We start from the raw sequence: 24,927 nt of genomic DNA, 5'->3' as shown, positions 1-24,927 counted from the left end.
GCTTAGCTGCCATGCCATCCTCCGCCCTTTCGACGGCACTTCGCCGGGTAGAAAGTGCAGGCAGCCTTCCCGTCTTCTCATTCTCCCGTAGCTCCTCCTCCTCCTCCTTCGGCCAAGCCAATCGCCTGCGCTCCCGAGCGGCGCTCCCCTAGGCCCCGCCCCTTCTCCTTTGACCCCCGCCGATGTCTTCGCGTTTCCATCCTTCCTGTTCCAAACCACGTGGACGCGCGCTTTGGCACTGCGGGGGCAACCGCGGCGGCGCTGGGATCGTAAGAACGGGCGAGCTCGGGGCTGTCCCGCCCGGTTTGGCCGGCTCCAAAACTGGCCGGCTGGGCTCGGCCGGTGGGAGCGGCGCCCGGGCAGTGAACATGGCGAGCCAGGCTCCTTCCCTCAGCTATGTCGGGAGCAACTTTTTGCGGCAGAGGCTGGTGCTCTCCACGCTGAGCGGCCGGCCGGTGAAAATCCGCAAGATCAGAGCCAAGGATGACAACCCCGGCCTCAGAGGTTGGTTAGTCCGGGACTGCCAGGCGAATGACCTGGGGACGGTTTTGGGGGTAGGGGTGTGTGTGTGAGCCGGGTGGGAAAGAGGCAGGCGGGCGAGCAGGCAGGCGGTGCTGCGAGCAGGCTCGCCTGCTGAAGGGAGACTGGCGGGTGGGTTGAATTCCCGCGGAGGCAACGGCGGCTAGCTGCGCACCTGAGTGGGTGCGCAAAAGACGGAGCCAGCCCCTTTGATTTTGCCCGCGGGTAGCCTGGGACAGGGGTAGGCAACCTCGGCTCTTTTATGACTCATGGACTTCAACTCCCAGAATTCCTGAGTCAGCATAGCTGACTCAGGAATTCTGGGAGTTGAAGTCCATGAGTCATAAAAGAGCCGAGGTTGCCTACCCCTGGCCTGGGAGAAGAGAGCCCGAGTTATCAGGCTGTTGCCACTGCCTGATTTGCCCAAAAACGCGAACGTCTGTGTAATCCGCAAGATTGTGTGCTGTTGTGAAAAAGAGCTCGGTTTCGATCCACCAGGTTAGCTATCTGCTTAAAGGACCATCCGGCGATGTGCCAGTCCCACCCTACCAATGCTTAGGCACCGTGATCCTGTTCATACCACAGGCTTTAGAGAATGTCAAATGATTTTGCCCCCCTTCAAATTATAGGTAGCCCTCGACGTACAACTGTTCATTTAGTGACCATTCAAAGTTACAACACACTGAAAAAAGTGACTTACGTACTTATTTTTATTTATTTTAATTCCATTTATATCCCGCCCTTCTCCGAAGACTCAGGGCGGCTTACAAGCTTATGACCATTTTTCACACTTAATGCCTGTTGCAGCATCCATGCTCACGTGATCAACGTTCAGCCGCTTGACAACTGACTCATTTCTGACAGTTGCAGTTTCCTGGGGTCAGGTGATCACCTTTTGCAACCTTCTGACAAGCAAAAATCAATGGGGAAACCAGATTCACTTAACCACTGTGTTACTAACTTAACAACAGTATCAATTCACTTAACAACCAGGACGAGAAAGGTCATAAAATGGGGCAAATGTCTTAACAAATGTCTCACTTAGCAACAGAAATTTTGGGCTCAATTATGATCATAAGTTGAGGGCTACCTGTAGAATATGGCAATGGCTTTTTCAACCCTTCCCTGAACCATCTGTGCAGCAGCATCAGCAGGCCCTATCTGGATGAGGTGTTCCTAAGACAGTGATGGCAAACCTATGGCACGCGTGCCAGAGACGGCACTCACGAGCCCTCTCTGTTGGCATGCGCACCACTACTGGTGTATTTTAATGCCAGATCCGTTGTTAACAAAGCTCCCCTCATTCGTGATTTGATCGAGGAGGAATGTGCGGATCTGGCATGCATTACGGAAACCTGGTTGTTTCTCTGTCCTAGTCCTATTAGACCTCTCAGCGGCTTTTGATACCATCGACCATGGTATCCTACTGCGGCGTCTCGGGGTAGGGAGTGGGAGGCACCGTTTTACGGCGGTTCTCCTACCTCCTGGGCCGCTCGCAGTCGGTGTTGACGGGAGGGCAGAGATCCGCTCCAATGCCTCTCGTTTATGAAGTTCCTCAGGGGTCGGTTCTCCCCTCCTGTTCAACATCTATATGAAGCCGCTGGGCGAGATCATTTGTGGTTTCAGGGTGGGGTATCATCAGTATGCTGATGATACCCAACTTTTTTTCTCCACCCCGAACCAACCTAGTGATGTACTCGCCATGATGTCCCGTTGCCTGGAGGCAGTCCGGGTCTGGATGGGGAGAAACAGGCTTCGTCTCAATCCTGCCAAGACTGAGTGGCTATGCATACCGGCATCTCGGGCTAACCAGACTATTCCAACTTTAACGATGGGGGGTGAGGTTTTACCCCCCGTTGATAGGGCTCGCAACTTGGGTGTCCTCCTGTATTCACAGCTCAATTTTGAAGATCACATAGGATCCGTGACCAGAGGGGCTTTTGCCCAGGTTCGCCTGGTGCGCCAGTTGCGACCCTATCTGGACCGAGATACCCTACGCACAGTCACCCATGTGCTCGTTACTTCCCGGTTAGACTACTGCAACGCTTTCTATATGGGGCTGCCCTCGAGGACCACTCGGAGGCTTCAGCTGCTGCAGAATGCTGCTGCGCGAGTTGTGATGGGGTTTTCTCGATACTCCCATGTAACACCTCTACTCCGCGAGCTGCATTGGCTTCTGGTTGCCCTCCGGGTGAGATTCAAGGTGCTGGTGATGACCTATAAAGCCCTAAATGGCTTGGGTCCGGGATATTTGAGGGAACACCTGCTGCCAGCATCAAGTTCCCTTCGTCTTGTGCGCTCCCACATGGAGGGCCTTCTCAGGGTGCCGCCGGTAAAAGACTGCCGGCGGATAACACCCAGGGGGAGGGCCTTCTCAGTGGGTGCGCCTGCCCTTTGGAACCAGCTGCCCGTGGAGCTTAGGACTGCCCCCAAACTTCGGTCATTCCGCCGGGACCTGAAGACCTGGCTCTTTGAGGTTTCTGGCCCAGGCTGAGAGTTTTTAATTGGGGTTTTATATTTTTCAGGGATCAAATTTAATTATTTTTAACTGTTTTTAACTTTTGTATTGTATTGACGTTTTTAAATACTTTGTAAACCACCCTGAGTCCTACGGGAAAAGGGCGGTATATAAATCCAATAAACTTAAACTTAACTTACTGGCAGCAGCTGGTCCATCTGGCCGCCACCGCCGCCCAGAGCAGGAGCCCCGCCCGGCACAAAGGAGGCGAAGCGGCCGACTAGCAAGCTCAAGTAGAGGTGGTAAAGCAGCGGTCACCAACCATTGTCGATTGGTGGACTGGAAAAAAAGGGAGGGGGAGCACTTTGCATGCCTGCATGCAAGGGGCCGCAAGCATGTGTGCGCTGCAAATGGGGTGGGGCTAGTGCCTGCATGATACTAGCCCTGGCCCGTTCTTGCATGGTGCAGCTTCTTGTATCAGCGCCTTGCAGCATGATGGCCCATTTTTGCACCCCTGGTTTTTGCATGCCAAAGGCAACACTCAGAAGCGCCTCCCTTCCCCCGAGGGCGCCATAATGCTGATGCGCCCCTGGCACTTTGCAATAAATAAGTGGGTTTTGGGTTGTGGTTTGGGCACTCGGTCTCTAAAAGGTTTGCCATCACTGTCCTAAGACAACAACCTGCCTAAAATTAATGCACTGAATCAAGCAAGTTAATTAAGGAAATCCTTTGATAGTAGCTTCAAATCACAGTCACTTAAAAAGAGCTGTAACTCTCTCCTGCCCCCATTCCTCCCTAAGAATTAAAGGTAGTACTACTTGGATTCAGAATGCTGCTTTTTACTGTCCATATACGCTATCATTCTAAACCAACATTTCTCAAACCATAGTTTGTTAAATAAGTTACTAGTGTGTTAAATTCACACATTAACAAAGCATACATAAACCATAACTTAGCGTGATAGTGTGACTGAATCTGTTGGACACAGTGTGGTGCTTGGGTTTAAGAACATAGCTTTGCTTCATAAAAGAGTTTTCCCTGTCCTGTCTGGTTAGAACGTGTGGCTGAGATATTTAAAATTCAAAAAGAATTATTCCACAAATGACCTAGAACTCTTCCATTAATTATGCATTCTTTACATTTTCTCATGCAATGAAAAAAATTGGCATATAGATTTTTTACATAACATATTCAGTGCAGTTATACTTGTTTTCTTGGAAATTAGATCCACTCTATTGGGAATTACCCCTTGGTTATTGTGTGTGGTATTGCAGCTAAAATTTGTTCCACTTACAGGTGAAACTCAAAAAATTAGAATATCGTGGAAAAGTTCATTTATTTCAGTAATGCAACTTAAAAGGGGAAACTAATATATGAGATAGACTCATTACATGCAAAGCAAGATAGTTCAAGCTGTGATTTGTCATAATTTCTGATGATTATGGCGTACAGCTCATGAAAACCCCAAATCCATGTCTCTCATCTTTCTCTTGGCAATGCCCCATAGATTCTCTATGGGGTTCAGGTCAGGCGAGCTTGCTGGCCAATCCAGCACAGTAATCCCACGGTCATTGAACCAGGTTTTGGTGCTTTTGGCAGTGTGGGCAGGTGCCAAATCCTGCTGGAAAATGAAGTCAGCATCCCCATAAAGCTCGTCTGTGGAAGGAAGCATGAAGTGCTCCAAAATCTCCTGGTAGACGGCTGCGTTGACCCTGGACTTAATGAAGCACAGTGGACCAACACCAGCAGATGACATGGCTCCCCAAATCAACACAGACTGTGGAAACTTCACACTGGACTTCAAGCATCTTGCAGTGTGTGCCTCTCCATTCTTCCTCCAGACTCTGGGTCCTTGGTTTCCAAATGAGATGCAAAAGTTGCTCTCATCAGAAAAGAGGACTTTGGACCACTGAGCAACAGACCAGGTCTGTTTTTCTTTAGCCCAGGTAAGAGGCTTCTGATGTTGTTTGTTGTTCAGGAGCGGCTTGACAAGAGGAATACGACATTTGAAGCCCATGTCCAGGATCCGTCTGTGTGTGGTGGCTCTTGATGCACTGACTCCAGCCTTAGTCCACTCCTTGTGAAAGTCCCCAACACTTTTGAATGACCTTTTCCTGACAATCCTCTCCAGGCTGCGGTCATCCCTGCTGCTTGTGCACCTTTTTCTTCCACACTTTTCCCTTCCACATAACTTTCTATTAATGTGCTTTGATACAGCACTTTGGGAACATCCAACTTCTTTTGCAATTACCTTTTGAGGCTTTCCCTCCTTATGGACGGTGTCAATGATGGTTTTCTGCACAACTGTCAGGTCAGCAGTCTTCCCCATGATTGTGATTCCTACTGAACCAGACTGAGAGACCATTTAAAGGCTCAGGAACCCTTTGCAGGTGTTATGGCTTAATTAGCTGATTAGAGTGGGACACTTTGAGCCTAGAATATTGCACCTTTTCACAATATTCTAATTTTCTGAGATTGTGGATTTGGGGTTTTCATGAGCTGTACGCCATAATCATCACAATTATGACAAATCACGGCTTGAACTATCTTGCTTTGCATGTAATGAGTCTATCTCATATATTAGTTTCCCCTTTTAAGTTGCATTACTGAAATAAATGAACTTTTGCACGATATTCTAATTTTTCGAGTTTCACCTGTACTTACAAAAGTTTCTTCCTAAATTGTAAAGCAGTTAACTCATAAGGTTAGAAGTAGATCAACTTTTAACCGCCCTGAGTCCTACCAAGGAGAAGGGCGGTATATAAATCAAATAAATCAAATAAACTAAATGTTTTGATAGGAATCAATTCCTGATTTTATATTTTTAAAAGCTTTTTTGTTGCATATTTTTCTAGAGTGTCTTTCTAAACTTTGCATCCATTGGATCCGAAAGGCTGATGTTTTACTTCATCAGTTGCTTCTACAATCACTTTGTTGGTTGATTGCTTTGTCATGATCTGAAGAATATACGTAGTTCTCAGTAACTCGGTTAACAGATGAAGGTCCAGACACTTCAGTACCATGAGTTTTGAGTTTTTGCTATGTATTTCCTTGCCGTTTGGACAGAACTGTCTTACCTCCCTTTTTACATCACTACTCTGTCGTACTGGTAGGCAACGTTATCAGCTTAGAAGGCCACCTCTGCTGCTGGATCCGGAGTGTGTGCGCGCATGTAAACATAACTGCCTTAACTACTGGGAAAAAGAGCGTGATTCATCTTCTCTTCTGCTGATTTTGTTCTAGATTGCATTCTTCCTGTTATCTTCCTGTTTATCAAGAAAGTAAGAGCTTTTGAAAGATCCAATGTGGGTCAGTCATCGGGACCAGAGGTTTACTCTTCTGAGCTTTCGGACTCTGCTAGAGCCCATCCTCAGGGAACTTCTCTGTTGCCTTCGTTTGTAAGAATTTGTAGTGGGCTGGAGAATCTCCAACACTGGCATTGGGAGCTTTCCTAACCCCACTGAGGTTTACAACTAGACCAGGGGTAGGCAACCTTGCCTCTTTTATGACTCGTGGACTTCAACTCCCAGAATTCCTGAGCCAACATGGCTGGCTCAGGAATTCTGGGAGTTGAAGTCCATGAGTCATAACAGAGCCAAGGTTGCCTACCCCTGAACTAGACTAATGATTGATTGTCAGGCTGTCAGGAGGAGCTATCAAGTGATGGGAGACCACCTGGCGCTTCCCAGTGCTTAGAATGATGGATGGGGGAAGTCTTGAGTTCAAATTCAACTTTATAAGAAGTGACACTTCGGCAAATTGATATATCTTAAAATCTAACCTACAGACTGGACTTGGGAATGAAATGGGTCAGCTCAGGCAGAACTTCCTAGTGGAAAGTAAGAACGTGAATATAAACACATTTCAACAGAAAATTACACAAGCCTTTTCTGTCTAAGGGTTGCATTTCATCTTTGTTGTGCCGGGGTCACAGTCTTGGAATTAAATGGGTTCAAGAGAAAAGATGGGTGAGACCAGGGAAGAGGATTTGGATCTGGTTTATGTTCAATGCAAGTATGTAAGCAATAAGATTTGAAGAGAAACCAAGGTGTTAACTACAACTAATATTATACCCAATTATTTAACAATTGTGCCCCTTCTGTCACATTTCCAATGCAATTTGGCAGCAATTGAGAGAGACTGTAATGTTGCACCAAAAGCTGCATAATGAGCCTTGTTGGCCTGGGGGTCCCAAGTTCCACACCCTTTTCCCCCTACCCTTTCTCAATTAGCATCCTATTTTGCTTTCTTTATTGGCTTTATGTTAGTAGTTGCCATTCACCATTTTCGTAAAACATTTTCTACTTGCACGCCTGTGGAATAAACTGCCAAGAACCCCAAAAGCAACTAGGGCAAAGTGTGAGGCGAGATGTTGGCACTCAAAATCCACTCACAAGGTGCGTGAAGTGTTAATGGGAGCCAATTTAGTTAACACTGAGGGTTAGAAAATATCTAGCTTCCTGTAGTCTGGGATGTTTGGAAGAAAAAAGATAGAAGCAAATACAAAAATTCCTACTGTGCCTGACTTTTGTTTGCTGTGTGATACCTCTCCTCCGTGTCTTGCTTAATTTTTCCATCCCAAATCAAACCCTCTTATTAACCCTTTATTGACAGTTCCCTGCTGCTTTCTTTTCCCATACAGCATGCTTTCTCTCTTCTGTCTCTGTTCTCGTGGACATTCCTCTGAATATTGCTTTCGGTTAATTCAGTCTTCTTTCTTTCCCAAATGTCTTTCTTTTGCATCTACAGTTTTTGCAACCGTAGGTCCCCTTACTCCCACGGGTGTCAGACTCGATCGCGTCACGTGATATATCGCAACTTTTTTGCCTTTGCGGAGCTGGGATGGGCGTGGCCTGTGCATGACGCATCCGGCCCACGGGCCGCCAGTTTGACAACCTTGCCTTATTCTATTATCCTGCCCCCCTCCCACACCGCTACAGAGCCATTTTCTCTATATTGTAGAGGAGATATACAGATAGTCCTCGACTTATGACAAAAATTGAGCCCAAAATTTCAGTTGCTAAATAAGATAGTTGTGAGGTGAATTTTGCCCCATTTTACGATCTTTCTTGCCACAATTGTTAAGTGAATCACTGCGGTTGTTAATAATACGGTTGTAATGTGAATCTGGCTTCCCCCTTTGACTTTTTTGTCAGAAGGTCGCAAAAGATAATTGCAGGAGCCCAGAACACTGCAACCATCATAAATGAGCCTTGGTGGAGCAGTGGGCTAATGCCTCCCTAAGTAACACCAGCTGCCGGCAATTAGTGCAGGTTCCCATCCCACCCGGCTCAAGGTTGACTCAGCCTTCCATCCTTCCAAGGTAGGTAAAATGAGGACCCAGATTGTTGGGGGCAATAAGCTGACTTTGTAATAATGCCGCTTGGGGGGGGGGCGAAAGCCCTAATAAGCAGGCATATACATAGAATGAAGGCTATTGCTAAGCACATTGATTTGTGCTTTAGATTGTAAAGTCTTCGGAGAAGGGCGGGATATAAATGGGATTTTTTTTAAAAAAAATATGAGCCAGTTGCCAGGCGTCCAAATTTTGATCACATGGCCATGGGGATACTGCAGCGATTGTAAGTGTGAAAAATAGTCATAAGTCATTTTTTTCAGTGCTGTTGTCACTAAAGAAATGGTTGTAAGTCAAGGACTGCCTGTATTCTTTTCTGTACCATAATGCCTTTATTGACATTTCCTTCATTCCTCTCTTTTTTCCTCTAGTCCTCTCTGATAGTCTCAATGCACCTTGTTTCTATTATATTTTCCCCTATTTGTTTTTCTTCCTTCAATTCACGATTCTCTCAATACACTAAGAAATCCTCTTGCTGTCTTTTTTCTGCTTGCCTTCCCCATTTTTTTTTTGGCTGTACTCAATCACGGTACTTTCATTTTCCCAGCAGTTCCTATCCTGGGAGCACCTGGAATGGCACAGAAGCTGACAGCAGTGTCTGAAAACTGCCACCGGTGCCTTCAAGTCAGTGGAAGAGCAGTGGGGATATTTCGGATGGGCTTTTCTAATGCCAGAGGGGTGAACAAGCTGTAAGTTAGAGATATTTGGACATCCAGACATCCCTCTTACAACTGGGGAAACTTATTGCCCTTAAGCTGCGGAAAGAAAATCACTTAACACTTAAGAGTCCTCCTTAAGGCTGGATGGAAGATGACTCAGAGTTGCTCCTTTGCCAGCTGAGGAAAAAAAAACTGAAATTCACGATCCCCCCTCCCCCAAATTTTTCCTAATTGTGGAATAAGAGAGAACATTTTCTCTCCCACTCCAGGTAACAAAACAGGGCATAACTGCAGCAATATAAACTACAGATTGTAATTTCTCTAGAGTCTGATGCAAATTAATCATCAGCGATTCCAGAGCAGACCAACTAATTACGGAAATCAATTGTGAAGCAACTTGTACCATCAAACAATTATATGATAACACTACTTTTTAAATGTATTATTATTATTTAAATAAGCTTTTTCCTCCAGATGTCACCCTTATTAACAGACATTTTAATTTCTATTAAGCCAATTTACTTACTAAAAAGAAAGAATATAGAATTAAGGGAGACTGATATGCATTTCAAACTTATTAGTTTTCATCAGTCAGCCATACCCTTCTGAGATTCGAACCTGGGCTGATTGCACATTAGGCAGTTGTTTTTACCTCTTGAGCCACAGGATCTCTCTCGCTTTGTTAGCTTTAGAAGCAAGGGGAGATATGTGTCAAATACTTGTTAACTATTTAGATTACCTTGCTAGGCCCCAAACATGGGGCAAATCTTTATTTCCTGTTTTAGCCTATCTTGAAGGCCATCGAACAGGCAGTAGTCACACCGGTGACAGCTCATATATTTATGTAAATTACTGACAAAGATTAAGGGAGACTGATATGCATTTCAAACTTATTAGTTTTCATCAGTCAGCCATACCCTTCTGAGATTCGAACCTGGGCTGATTGCACATTAGGCAGTTGTTTTTACTTCTTGAGCCACAGGATCTCTCTCGCTTTGTTAGCTTTAGAAGCAAGGGGAGATATGTGTCAAATAATTGTTAACTATTTTGTATATGTATATGTATATATATACATACACACACACACACACACACACACACACCAAATGTATGAATAGCCTTCAAAATAAGACTCTCAGAAGGAAAAAGCCCATTTAAGTGTAGAAAGAGATGAGATTTTCAGAATCTTTGTAACTGATGGAGAATTAATGTGATTCCAGCCTTGCACTGATTATTTGCAATAATAAAAGCCTGCCATATCTCTCCTGTTATCCACTGGTCAATTTCTAAACCCTCAGAAAATAAGTCAAAGGAATATAAGCATTTGTAAGAGCAATGAGCCTTCCAAAGTAATAATATATAATATTATATTATATAATATTATAATATCTAATAACCTTTATCCTCCCCCCCCCGCCCTTCATCAAAGCTTCTACAGTGCATGATCCACATCATAGGAAGTGATGTTCCATTTTGAGCATTACAATACCAATAATTAACTAAACCCGCTGTTTTATTCTCTAAAGAAACAGGTAAAAGTGTCCAAAACCTGCAGAACAATACTTTTTTTTTTATTGAAAAGTTTTAACATACATTTTATCTTTAACAGTCCCCCCTCCCTTCTCCCTCCCTCCCTACCCCTCTCCCCCTCCCCCCCCCGACTTCCCAGAGCTAAGTACAAGGTATAAAAACAAAAAAAAACAATCATAAACATCCATATGCTAACAACCATAAACTCTAAAATCTATCACTCTCTGGCTCATATAGGATAATTACAAACACTATTAATATTAAATATATATAGAAAAAAAGGGAAAAAAGAAAAGGAAGACTCATTCAAATGCTACATGAAACTTTTTAGTCCTATATTTGTTCTGGATATACTCAATCCATTTTCTCCATTCCATAGTATAACGTTCTTGCGAATGATCTTTCAAATAAGCCGAAATCTTTGCCATCTCTGCCAGGTCAAAAACCTTTAAAGTTCATTCTTCTATGGTCGGCAGTTCCTCCTTCTTCCAATACTGACCTATTAAGAGTCTTGCTGCCGTAATTAAATTCAACATCAACTTAGTGTCCACAACCGTAGCATCTGTAATTATTCCCAACAAAAAAAGTTGCGGACAAAACTTTATCCTTTGCTTGAAAATCTTCTGCATATTCCACCAAATTTTTATCCAAAAGACCTTAACCTTTTTGCAAGTCCACCATATGTGAAAATATGTTGCATCTTCATCGCCACACCTCCAGCATTTTGGCTGATAATTCGGGTACATACTTGCAAGCTTTTTAGGATCTAGATGCCATCTATAAAACATTTTATAAAAGTTCTCTCTTAAATTTTGAGCTTGTGTAAATTTTACGTTCCTCACCCAAATCTTTTCCCACGTGTCCATTGTAATAACTTCTTGGATGTTTTGGGCCCATTTTATCATACAGTCCTTAACAAGTTCTGTTTCTGAGTCAATCTCTATCAATGCAAGATATATCCGTTTAATGATCCCTGATTTCTAATTTGCTTTATCAGATTTTCATCAGTCATTGTAAAACCAGTTTTCTGGTCTTCTTTCCACCTGGCCCGTAGCTGAATATATTGAAACCAAGTTTGAACAATCTTCTCATCTCGCAAGAGGCTGTATGGTTTCAGACACCAGACATTTCTTTCCAAGCTTAAAATCTCCTTATACGTAGTCACATCATGTTTAAAACCAACATTTATATTTTCTATTGCGTGTTTTGGAATTGCCCACAAAGGTATCTTACAGTCTAACTTATGTCTATACTTCTTCCAAACTCTCAGCAATGCCTGTCTTAAAATATGCACTCTAAACACATTATCTACCTTCTTATCATACAACAAATATGCATGCTAGCCAAACAGCAAATCGTGGCCCTCAAGATTTAATAATCTCTCTTGTGTCAAATTAATCCAATCACTTATACCTGCTAACGCAGCAGCTTCATAATATAATTTAGCATTTTAAGACCACCTCTTTCACGAGTATCCTGCATAATCTTAGGTTTAACTCGTGGCCTTTTCCCTGCCCAGACAAATTTATTGATACCTCGCTGCCATTCCTCCAGATTAGAATCTTTCTTAAGAACCGGTATCATTTGAAATAAAAATAAAAATTTAGGCAGGACATTCATTTTCACTGCTGCGATTCGCCCCAACAAAGACAATTGCAATTTTTCCCAACTCTCCATTTCTTTTTGAATTTTTCCCCATAATTTTTCATAGTTATTTTTATATAATTTTGTATTAGAGGGCGACAGAAGCACCCCCAAATATTTGACCCTTTTAACAATCTCAAATCCAGTTAACCCTTCTAAAAGGGCCTTTTGCGATGCTGTCATGTTTTTAGCCAAAATTTTAGTTTTTTGTACATTAACTTTAAATCCAGAAACCTTCCCATATTGCATTATTATCTCCATCAGGTCCACAACAGAGCTCTCCGGCTGGGTCACTGTAACAACCAGATCGTCTGCGAACGCTCTCAATCTATAATCCTGATCTCTAATTTGTATACCCTTAATACTTTCCGAGTTCCGTATTTTTACCAATAATATCTCCAATGTTAACACAAATAACAAAGGCGATAACGGGCACCCTTGCCTTGTACCCTTCTCAATATTACATGCTTATGTCAAGCTATTATTAACTATTATTCGGGCTGTTTGTTTTTGATATAATGCCCTAATTGGTTGCAGAAATTTATCCCCAAAATTCATTTTATCTAGAACTTTCATCAAAAATTGCCAGTTCAATTGATCAAAGGCTTTTTCAGCATCTAAAAAAATTAGCGCCGCAGGGATCTGGTTGTTCCTTTCCAAAAATTCCAACACATCAACTATATGCCTCACGTTATTTTTCATTTGCCTACCACTAATAAACCCAGTTTGATCCCCATGAATCACCTGTTGCAGAACCCTCATCAATCTATTAGCCAACACCTTAGCAAATATCTTGTAATCTGTATTTAAAAGTGATATCGGTCTGTAGTTTTTTACTTGAGTAACATCTTGGTCTTCCTTCGGAATCAAAGAAATAAAAGCAGTTCTCCAAGACGGAGGCACCTTTCCCCTTCTCTGGATTATCTGGAACAATTCCTTTAACGGTTTTATCAACTCTAATTGTAAATTTTTGTAGTAAGCCGCAGTCAGACCATCCGTACCTGGCGCTTTATCCACCTTCAGCTCCTTAATTGCTGTAAGAATTTCTTCTTCTGTAATCAGTTGATTAATCTCCTCTTTTTGTACTTGCGTAAGAACCGGGATGCTAGCATTCTCCAAATATACATCAATGTCTTTTTCATTAATCTTCTCCTTAGCATATAATTTAGAATAAAAATCCACAAAGGCTTCCTTAATAAGATCCTATTGAAACACAACCTTTCCCTTATGTTCAATTTTATCTATATTAGAAGCCCTTTGCTTTTTCCTTAGTCTGTAAGCTAGCCATCTACCTGGCTTATTAGCATTGCAAAAAGTATTATGCCTGGCAAACCGCAAATTGGTTGCCACCTGATCAGCCATTAGTTTATCAAATTGTCCTTTTAATAGCTTAATAACCTCCTTAGTCTTCACATCCAATGGATTCAGAATCAAGGCCTTCTCTTTTTCCTTAATTTCATTCTCCAATTCTTTCCTTCTAGCTTCCAAAGTACGTCTGTGTTTATTATTCATATATATCAACACCCCTCTCATATAGGCCTTGCTAGCATCCCAAACCATGTCCATAGAAGTATCCTTATTCATATTAATTTCAAAAAAATCCTTCATCCGCTGTTTACATTCTTCCACATTTTTCTGATTTCTAAACAAGTTCTCATTTACGCGCCACGAGCGCCTATCTCTATTATCCTTATTGATCTCTAACCATACTGGACTATGGTCAGAAATAGCTCTTGCACAGATCTTTACCTTCTTAATCCTGGAAAAAAAATCGTTAGTCAACAAAATGAAGTCAATCCTGGAAAAAGATTGATGTCTATCAGAAAAAAAAGTATAATCCTTTTCATGCGGGTGTGTGTCACGCCAAATGTCTCGCAGTTCCAAATCATCCTTCATTTCAAAAAAAGATTTAGGCAATCTGGCATGACACGGAACACGCTTAAAAAAACCAGCCTTATCCATCTGTACATCCAAAACACCATTCCAGTCCCCCATAAAAATAAACGATTTGTAATCCAACTGAGTAAGCTTTGTATGAAGTAAACTGAAAAAGTCAGCTTGTTGTTGTTGTTGATTAGGAGCATACAGTCCAACTAAAAGCGTTTTTTTGCCTTCTAGCAACAAATCTATCATAACGTATCTTCCATGCTTATCTGCTTCAATTAAGTCCGCTGTTAAAGCACTTTTAACATAGACAACCACTCCGTTTTTCTTATTCATTGCAGAAGCGACAAATTGCGTGCCCAACCTTGAGTTCAATAAAAACTTTTGGTCCATAGCCCTAATATGCGTTTCTTGCAAACATATAACATCAATCTTAAATTGTTTTAAATATTGAAATACTTTTTTTCTCTTCTGAGGCGAATTTAGTCCATTAACGTTCCAGGTTAGAAATTTAGTCGCCATGCTTGTCATCCCGAAGCTGTTGGAGCACATCTTTAATAGCCCCTCTGTCTCCTTTGGGCCGCGCTCCTCCCACTGCCTCGCTGTAAGTACGCTTTGAAAGTTCCATAAACTTCTGCTGGTCTTGTTCTTTTATTTGTTTTGCTCTTTTTAAAGCAGCACGCGTCACCCTCTGCTCTCCAACATCAGCCAACGAAGTTATAGTTTGATCCCCTCCAACACCACTCTCCTCTGTCTGTCCATCTTCGGCCTCTTGAGGTTTTCCTTCTCCAGATCCCTTTGCAGCTTCCAGAAGTGATAGTGGGGTTGCTTTTAAAACATTATTGTAGAAATCACGTGCTTGTGTCACAGTAACCAGACGGTATCTTTTACCTTCATGCATCACCACCAATCCCACTGGAATCTCCCATCTGAACCTTATATCACGTTGCTTAAGTTCCTGCACAAGAAATGCAAAGTCCTTCCTTCTCCTTAAAATTTTTGGAGGAATTTCCTTTAAAACCAAAACTTCTTGGTCAGCAACCACTACTTTAGTATCATAGGCGGCTTGAATAACTTCATCTCTAGTTTCTCTCTTTGCAAAATAAACCACCACATCTCTAGGTAGCTTTCTCTGTCTAGCAATCCATGAGTTTACACAAAAGACTTTATCCATGCATCCCTTTATTTCAGATGCTGGCTGACCCAATACTGCTTCCAGAGCCTCAGAAATCAGCTGCTTTAGGTCTTCTTTGATATTTTCTTTTAAGCCTCTGATTCTAACAGCATACTGCATCTGATGATACTGAACAAGACTCAATTCTCTGTCCGTTTTGTCTCTTAAATCTTCATTCTCCAATACCTTTACTTCTAATATAGCATTCTTTTGAGTCAGATCTTCCACTTTTTCATCCAAACCTTGCACACATTCAGCCACACTTTCCACTGTAGACAAAATGTCTACCCTCATCGCACTGAATTTCTCTTCCATCCTCTCTTCTATCCTCTTCTCCAGTTTCTCCTCCACCTTTGCCAACTTATCACCCAGTGTTTCTAAAATTACCTGGGCTTGTTTTTCAAGTGCATCTTGTAAATCCTTCGATGTCAATGCAGCAGGAGGAAGCAAAGCTTGCAACGATGTCTGTTGCACCGGGGAAGTTCCAGCACTCCGAAGAGTTTTTGAGAGAGGTTTAGCCGCCATCTTTTTACTTTCACTTGTTGCGCACTTTCACTTTAAGTTTAAAAAGTCCATTAAGCTAGAGAGTAAAAATAAAAGTCCTCTTCACCTTGTCCTCCTGTACCGCTCTGCCTGCTCCTTTTTATTCCAGGGTCTTTCCTTCTGGCAGGGGTGGTCGCAAACGCCTGGCTCTGCTCCAAAAATTCCGGAGCAGAGACACTGAACAGCTGGGAGCAACCCAGGCTACGGGGGAGTTCAATCCTTCAGCCGCCCAAGCTTTAAGCTCAGGCGGCCCCGGAGAACTCAACCCCTACCTGGGGCCTCACCCCCTCCTCTTCTCCCGAGGAGGGGGCTTCAAATCCACCCGAACAGCTGATCGGCGCTGTTTCGGGTGAAAACAACACAGCTGAGCAGCGGGCAGCCCGAAACGGCTGTCTCCGGCGCCGCGCCGCCACCAGAGGTCCTGCAGAACAATACTTTTTATTGGCTTATGTGCAGATACAGTATATAGTAGTTAAAGGGTGTTTAAATAAACTATTGCCACTCTACAATTTTATGATTGCAAACAATCAAATGTAAGATGAGACTGCATTCTGGATCTTTGTTCTCCAGTGTTTCTTCTTATTATAAAAACAGGATTGCAGAAAGTGAGGCACGGGGTACATATGTTTGGCAGTACCCTTTCTAGGACCCCAGGGGCTTTCCTGGAATGGGTGGGCTCCAAAGTGTGAGTTTAAATTTTATAAGGGGATTTTTAATGAGCAACATATGTACCTAAAGCGTTCTTAGATTTAGATTTTATTAGATTTATATACCGCCCTTTTCCTGTAGGACTCAGGGCGGTTTACAAGGTGTTTAAAACATCAATACAAAAATTAAAAAACAATTAAAAATGATTAAAGTTATAGTTCTTGAAACCCTGTCCTTAAAAGGACCTTGATTTGACATGCCCTGGGACGGTTGTAGCCCTTCAATCAGAAGAGTTTCACTCCTCTGCCTTAAGAGGTCAACACTAAAGTCCTGGGTCAATTTGAAAGTTAATATGATTGATGATTGACCACCTTGGAGTTCAATTAATTTATGATTGAATACGTGTGAACTACATAATGCAGGGGTTCCCAGCCGGGGGTGTTCGCATCTCCTGGGGGTGCAAGATGATATTCCAGGGGGTGTGAAAACATGGGTTTAGAAGTTTCAAAATTATAGTGTGTATGCATAATTAGTTGCTGTTATTTTGAACTTTTGTAACAGGTGTGAGAATATATCAGAAGTGTTCTAGGGGTGCGGGGTATAGAAAAGTTTGGGAACTGCTAACATAATGGAATGATAAGAGTATCAAATTGTATTGAATATTGTACAAGTAGTCCTTGATTTACATCAGTTCATTTAGTGACTATTCAAAGTTACAACAGCACTGAAAAATGTGACTTATGATCATTTTTCACAGTTACGACCTTTGCAGCATCCCGATCAAAATTCAGTTGCTTTGCAGCTGGTTCATATTTATGACCGTTGCTGTATCTCAAAGTCATGTGAACATCTTTTGTGACCTTTGGGCAAGCAAAGTTAATGGGGAAACCAGATTCACTTAACAACCTGGTTACTAACTTACCAACCACAGTGATTCATTTAACAATGGGCAAGAAAGATCGTAAAATGGGGCAAAACTCACTTAACAAATGTTTCACTTAACAACAGACATTTTGGGCTCAGTTGTGGTTGCAAGTCGAGGACTACCTGTATATCGAATGTAGGGCTATTAGAACTGGCATTGATACCACTGAACTTGTCAAATTTATTTCTTAAAGAAGGATAGTGAGTTTGCTTTTTCACTACAGTAAGATATTAATCCAAATTTAACAGGTGAGAAAACATGATAAGGGCAGCAGGAATGAAAGAGAAAAGATTCAGAGGTAAAATATAAGTAATTAGCAACTTCTGCTAAGTTCGTGCTCTTGTGGTGTTGCAATATTTTTGGTTATAGTAGCTATGTGGGTCTCTCTACATTAACTCTAAACAAACCCAAATACAAAAGCATGATGATTACCCATCACTGTACTGACACTGTACTGATAATTAATGATGATAACTTTATTGTCACTTTGAATGTACACCAATCGGCATACATCAAAATGAAATTTCGTTGCATACAGCTCTCAAAGGGTCACCACCTCCAATATATACTCCTTGTAGAATCGTGGCCCGCTCAAATTTCACACTGTCCATTTTAGTCTCTAGGGAGTGAACGATGGCAAACAGGACAGATGGAAATGGGGCTTCATGTGGATTAGCCCTCAAGTTAGCTTGTATTCTGACAACCTCGCCTTCTTTCCTTTTTCTGATCCTGACTCTTCCACCTTTTCCTTTAAGAGGCCTTGCTTCTTTTCACCCCTGGAGCATGCTGCTGCCCCCGCCACCAACTCCTCCAAAAGCCTCTCTCTCTTCCTCTGGGCCTGCCGACAGCCTCATCCAGTTCCTTCGCTCCATAAGCTCCAGGTCCTCTCCTCCTCTGCCTCCTCTGGAAACAGCCCTGATTTGCAATACAATCCATCACTAGGCCAGCAGTCAGATCTTGCTGCTGGTAGAACAAATTCAAACAGTGCCAACGACTTTTAACGGTCTCACCAACAGTTCCAAAACAACTAGAAACTCGCCATGCCAGCAAAGATTGTTGGTCATATGTCGTATGTTACCTTAGTTCCACCATGTTGCTCAAACACATTAAAATCTTCCTAATCATGTGGCCTATACTAGCCCTTAATATCCCTCCCAAAACTATTCGCCTTCAAGAGCCAATGCAGCCACAGCCATTCCAGGCGCCGCCATCTTAGCGCCCCACTTCTATCCAGAAGCTGATGATGTTTCATTACAAAAGTGATAGATTTCCCGGGCATTATTTTTCCCCCTTTTTCCAAAATAAGGAACAAGAGTTAGAGGTGTCTGGTAGATAAATTCCTCTATTTCATTCTTTAACTCCATCGTCTTTAAAAAAAGAAGAAAAAGAAGCCTGAATTGGCCAAATAGAAAAATAGAAGTGGGTTAGAACAATAGTACATATTTTGTTTTGTAACATTGGGAAGTGAACAACTGAAACTTTTGAATACTTGCTTGGAGGAGAGATTTATTGCATGACCATATGCATAGGATGGCAAATAGGAGATGTTCGGAGGGAAAAAAATCTTACTGTACTGATTCTTTCTATCGTAAAATTGGAATAGATTTTACTCACTTGTCTATTTTAACCACATGATCAACCAAGTAGTTTAACTGTAATATAACCACAATTACATACTGTTTGATTTGTGAAGATTGCCATAAAGATTCTTGGAATAGCAGCTGAATACCAGCAATCTAATCTGATGTATGCTTCTCTGACAGATTTTGAAGCAAATTTTCTCAGGCTGATTGACAAGATAACCAATGGCTCTAGGATTGAAATAAACCAAACAGGTAAGGATTATATTTTTAGTGCTATTGGCATAAATGGAGCTCCAGTCTTTTGGAGCTGATGGCATATTTGGAATTTTAGAGAACATAATCGTTTAAAACCACTATTTTACTAACATGTTATCTGTCCTTCCTTTTACCCTACCCCTGTTTTGATGGACATTTTCCTTCCTTCTACTTCTTCTCATCTATGTCCTTTTTTTAGGCAATTGGATCTGTGGCCAAGCTAAGAATTATGTTGCAACTGCCCATCACTTTTTTCTTTTTTAAAAAAAGTTAAAGGGGTCCACTTTTGCTAGCTTCCATTTTTTTAAAATTAAAAGCAACATAAAGAGAGGTGGCTCATGGAGCTTGATGGCTGCTCAGGAAGGTGCCCATAGTCATAGTGGGAATCCAACTTTGGATTGTAAAAACAATACAAAATTAAAGAAAAGCCAAAGTAAAGTTAAAAAATGAAAAGTAAATAGAAAAGAAATAAAAGAGAAAAAGAGAAAAAAACAAAGAAAAATGTAAGGAAGTGGACTTCCGGTTTGCCGAGGCAGCCTATATGGACGTCTGGAAGGCAAGCTCCGTCTTCCGCGTTCAGTTTCGCTTCGCTGGGGGACCCTGGAAAGGGTCAAAAGTCGCCCTGTAGGGGGGATCAACAAGGAGGGTATCCCCGTTGGATCATGGGAGGGTGGTAGCTCTTCCGCTTGATCCAGGGCACCCCTCCAAACCGGCAGATGAAAGACCGGCCATAGCAATATGGCTCGTCACTAGGCTGCAGAAAGCCAAAGTCATACTTGCCATCAGGCAATTTTAAGGCAGCATGGATGAGACTGGGTGAGATCTACCTCTCTTAAATCCTAACTATTTTCTTTACCTGATAAACTGCCTTAAGTACTTTTCCCCCCGGTGGAGAGGGAAGGAAGATTTTACCCCTCCCTCTAGAAACAGTGGCGACTGACTATCCAGGGGAGTTTAAAATGTTGAAAGAATAACTTGATACTAATTGGAATTCTATTTTTTAAAGTTTGTGGACAAACATCTTCTATGCTTATTGAAGATTGGGGGTTTTACTTATAAGAAAGAAGCAAAACTGAAAAGATTATAAAAACTTCGGATTCAAAAGAAAACTTTTAAGGGTAGGGGCAACATCTTGTGGCTAAACCTGATACTACAATTTGTTATTGTTTAAAAGACACTTGGCCAGCAGCCCAGACAAATAGATAAGATTTGTGCAACTTTGAGAGAAGCCCAGCTGTGTTCCTTATTCAGTGACAATATTTTTTTTCATTCTCTGATTGTAAAGCTTTTAACCTAATACGTTACTAAGAAAATATGGATGAAGATCAAGAACAGATTCTCTCTATGTTGAAAGCAATTCATCAAACTATTCTTACAGCTACTAATGAAATAAGAGGTTACAAAAAAGAACAAGATGTCTGCCCAGATATACAAACTCAAACTTTGATTACATCTGAAAAATCAACTACACAGAATATAACAGAAAAGGTGGAACAATTAAAGATTATGACAGAAGATTCAACTGATCAACAAATACAGTTAATGGAAAACCCCGAAAAGATACTGACAACATGGAAAAAGAAAAAAACTTCCTACATGAATCAGAAAGAACCTGACAATCAAGAAAAAGAACAGATTGAAGAGATGATAAGCAGTTCAGGACAACTACATTGAGATGGAAAAATAAAGAGACGATTTGTTAGTCTCAAAAAAATGGTGACCAGATGGTTTTTTCTAAGTCAAACAATCTATATAACAATAAAAGAAGATTTGTTTGATGACACTAAAAACAGACATGGAAGGCAATTTGGCAAATAAAGAAAGCTAGAATAAGACTAAAGAAAATTGGGGGTTTGACTTACTTGTGCGAATTAGAATATACTCAAATAGATAAGATGTGTACTTTGAAATATTAGATATTGTTATGAGATGAGATAAAGAAAACTTTGGTTATTTATAATTTAGAAGTATAAATATTAATTGTTAAATCTGAACATTGATTTGCTTATAAAGGTTAAATGTAAAGATAAGATATATATATAAGCTAAAAATCATTTGATGAATTTAATAAAAAAAATTTTTACCTAGTGGTAATAATGAATTATTAGCTTAAATATGAGATAGTAGATATTAAGAGAAAAAGACAGGAAGTATTAAATTTTGAAATAGGAGAAATTTTGGTTACTAAATTTAAGATATCTGGAAATTGCCAGAAAATGAGAATATTATATTGTATTATTAATTAGTTGATGTAAGATGGTGGGAACTCATATAGATAAGGCGTGTATTCTGAACATTAGATTTTGTGATGAATTGTGATAAAGGGAATTGGGGTCGTTTAAAACTTGGAAATTATAAATATCAAATGTGAAATATAAATACTAATGGGAAACCAAAAATTGGGAAAAATTAACCAGGACATTGATAGTCTAAAAAGATTGAATATTAAAAAAAACTAGGATATGTATAAACTAAAAATTATTGATAAATGCAAGAAAGTTATTTTGTATTTAATTGATATAATAAGAATTGTACTAATGTAAAGATGAGACAGTAAATACTAAGGGGAAAAGAGGGGAAACATTTAATGTAATAGTTTGAGATCTGTACTAAAGATATTTGTATGTTATTGAATTATTGACCAACTCAGCCGCCACGGTGCTTTTCCAATATTTAAATGTAAAACTAGAAAACCAATAAAATTTAAAAAAAAGAAAAAGAAAAATGTAAGGAAGTGACTTCCAATCTTCTTTGCAGCAGTTAAAAATGCATTTATCTTTATATTCTCTCTCTCTCTCTTTCTCTCTAAGGTTACATTGTGACTACCTTCTTCCAATGTTCTACTCTTTCCAATAATCAAACCCATAAATCACAAGCTTATTATTTTGTATTTTCATCAAAAAGTCCATAAAGGATTTCCAGTCAGTAACAAATACAATTATATTTTTCTTAATCAAACAAATTGATTTTGCCATTTCTGCAAATTATATCTAATAAGGGAATGTGTATTTTTTTTTGTACATTGTAAGGCTTGGTTTATTTGTAATTATTGGCAGGTTCCCTTACAGGACACCTGATAGTGCAAGTCGGGGTGGGTGGGGGGTGGAATGACCTGACCTTTCCTTTCTATGTATTTTCCTACACCTGACCTTTATTTTCTCTCCCACCCATTGCTGTAACATCCTGGTTGCACAATGAGAATTAATTACCACAAAGCCCTTCTGTCGGTTTGTAGAATCATTCGCACATATGATAGAGAATGATTGACAGGCAAGGCATATGTGTTGTTTTTTCTCATATAGCTTTTGCAATAACATTTCCGTTGCTTTATTTTTTACAGGTACAACTTTGTACTACCAGCCTGGTCTGCTCCACGGAGGGCCACTGGATCATGATTGCAGCCCAAATCGTAGTATTGGATATTATCTAGAGAGTCTTCTCTGCTTAGCCCCATTCATGAAACATGCACTAAGAATTGTCCTCAGAGGTATAACCAATGATCAGATAGATCCATCAGTAAGTTGAATATCTACCAATTTATCTTTTCCTTTTCCTAGCATATTGTGCATACAATGCTTTCACAGAATTGTAAAAGGGGATGGGTTAGAGTCAGGGGCATCCTTTGGGAGTGTGGTGTGTGTCAAAATAGCATGCATCTCCACTACAGGTGGTCCTCAACTTACAACCATTTGTTTAGCAACCATTCGGAGTCATACTGGCCCTGAAAAAAGTGAGTTATAATTGGTCCTCACATTTACGGCTGGCATTCCCACTCTTAAGTGATCAAAATTAAGGTGCTTGGCAACCAGCTTGTATTAAAATGGTTACCGCATCCTGAGGTCATGTGATCACAATTTGCAATCTTCCCAGCCAGCTTCTGACAATACCAAGTCAATGGGGGAAGCTGGATTTGCTTAACGACTGCATAATTCACTTAACAACTGCAGTGATTCGCTTAACAATCATGGCAAAAAAGTCGTAAATCAGACATGAATCATTAAACAACTACCTTGCTTTGCCGTGGAAATGGTGGTCCAAATTGTAGTCATAAGTCAAGGGCTACCTGCAAATTAGGATTTGGGCATTAAAGAGAGAGAGGAAGCATATTGTCCAATGTTGCAGTGCTCCATCCAGTGCATAGAAAGCCTACAGAAGAAACATACCGTGTTTCCCCGAAAATAAGACCTGGTATTATTATTATTATTATTATTATTATTATTATTATTATTATTATTATTATTATTATTATTTATTATTATTATTATTATTATTATTATTATTATTATTATTATTATTATGCCTCCAAAAGAGGCACCGGGTCTTATTTTTGGGAGGGTGTCTTTTCCACAGTCTCACCTCACAGTGGTGGCACCGACAGCCCCGCCCATCCAAAGGAAATGCCTCTGAAGCTGGGAATGGAGCTCCGGATTGACGCACGCACAGCACCCCCCGGCCTGCATTTTGCCATCAGAGGCCTTCCGGAAAGGCCTCTATCTGTAGCTTGTTTCTTGGCTGCAGAGGCCTTTCCGGAAGGCCTCTGATGGCGAAATGCAGGCCAAGGGGCACTGCAGAAGAAGTGGGTTGGTGAGGCAAGGCAGGTGTCAATTCATGGGAGGCCTGGCTGCAATGATAAGCAAGTGTAAGTCATGTGGGGCAGCTCCATCCCACACCCCTCCCTCGCTTGATTTTTAGGCGTGCACCTCACCCCAAATTAGGGCTTATTTTTGGGGTAGGGCTTATATTAGGCCCACTCCCAACAATCAAGCTAGGGCTTATTTTCGGGGTTGGTCTTTCTTTTGGGGAAAGGAGCCATGCATAGTCTTTTATGTGGTGGCTCCCAAGAACAATGCGATTTCCTCAGCCCTATGTAAATTTTTCTGCCTTCCCATATAATGTAATCTATATAGAAAAGTCTGTAAAGGGGAGTGCCTTGGGAACACGATGCAATATTATGTGGCTATCCTTTTAAAGGTCAGTGTCAGTCTTGAGGAAAAACAAAGGGAGAACCCCTGAATACTTCGCTTGACTTCAGTCAGCTCATATGTACTCTGCATTGGTTCTGATAAGTTGATCTTGACCAATATAAACATAACTGAAAATGCAATCCATTTTCAAGATTCCATGTATGTATTTGGAAAACTATTCACCAATAGCTTAATAAATCTATAAGTCTACAATTGCAAGCTAGAGAAAGACATTTACAGGTTCTGAGACTCTCCACCAGTTGGACCATCTGAATATATCTGCACTTTTACCTCATTCTTACATTTTGGATAAAATAGATGAGAAGGAGAAAAGTGGTGCGAAACTGTTTATAAAAATGGATGGGGACCAATTACATTTTCCTCTTTGGCCAATTGACTCCTCTTTCCAAAATCTTCTTGGTTAAGCTGATTGCCTTTGTAGACTGGAGGGTTCACTGTTGTTGGATAAAATGACTGTAACTGAATGCCAAAATATTGTCCCCACTGATTTGCCCTGTCGGTGAGAGGAATTGCCCAAGGAGCTAGCCAGAACAAAACAAAATACCCACAACAACATGACAGGGTAAGCCACTAGTATATAAACAGACAGCAAACCCCATCCCTTCTAGCACTGATGTTGTTAGCTAGTTGGGTAATGAAATGTCTGCAAGAAAACAACAAAGCTCAGAGAGCAGCAAGGATTCCACATTATATGGATGTGCTGCAAGAATAACTTCATTTTTTAATATAAAAATGTTTTCCTAGGAACAACAGATTGTGGGTGG

At 41.1% G+C, this 24,927-nt stretch overlaps 1 protein-coding gene across 2 annotated transcripts in view; it reads left to right on the top strand.

Moving 5' to 3' along the window:
* The first annotated feature begins 226 nt into the window (after positions 1–226).
* Positions 227–24,927, top strand: part of RCL1 (RNA terminal phosphate cyclase like 1) — a 34,013-nt gene continuing 9,312 nt past the window's right edge. Inside the window, exons 1-3 of one of the 2 annotated variants that reach the window (XM_083352562.1) lie at positions 227–504; positions 19,104–19,175; positions 22,519–22,694. In XM_083352562.1, the coding sequence (XP_083208688.1) occupies positions 369–504; positions 19,104–19,175; positions 22,519–22,694 (384 nt within the window). In that variant the 5' untranslated portion in view covers positions 227–368. Of the gene's footprint in view, positions 505–8,880; positions 9,023–19,103; positions 19,176–22,518; positions 22,695–24,927 lie in introns of those variants that run through there. The other variant, XM_083352563.1, reaches the window with a different exon arrangement.

Source organism: Vipera ursinii, assembly GCF_947247035.1.
Source record: "Vipera ursinii genome assembly, chromosome: 2".
Lineage (NCBI taxonomy): Eukaryota > Metazoa > Chordata > Lepidosauria > Squamata > Viperidae > Vipera > Vipera ursinii.
Note: the sequence above shows the minus strand (reverse complement) of the source record. Positions and strands in the feature narration are given on the sequence as shown.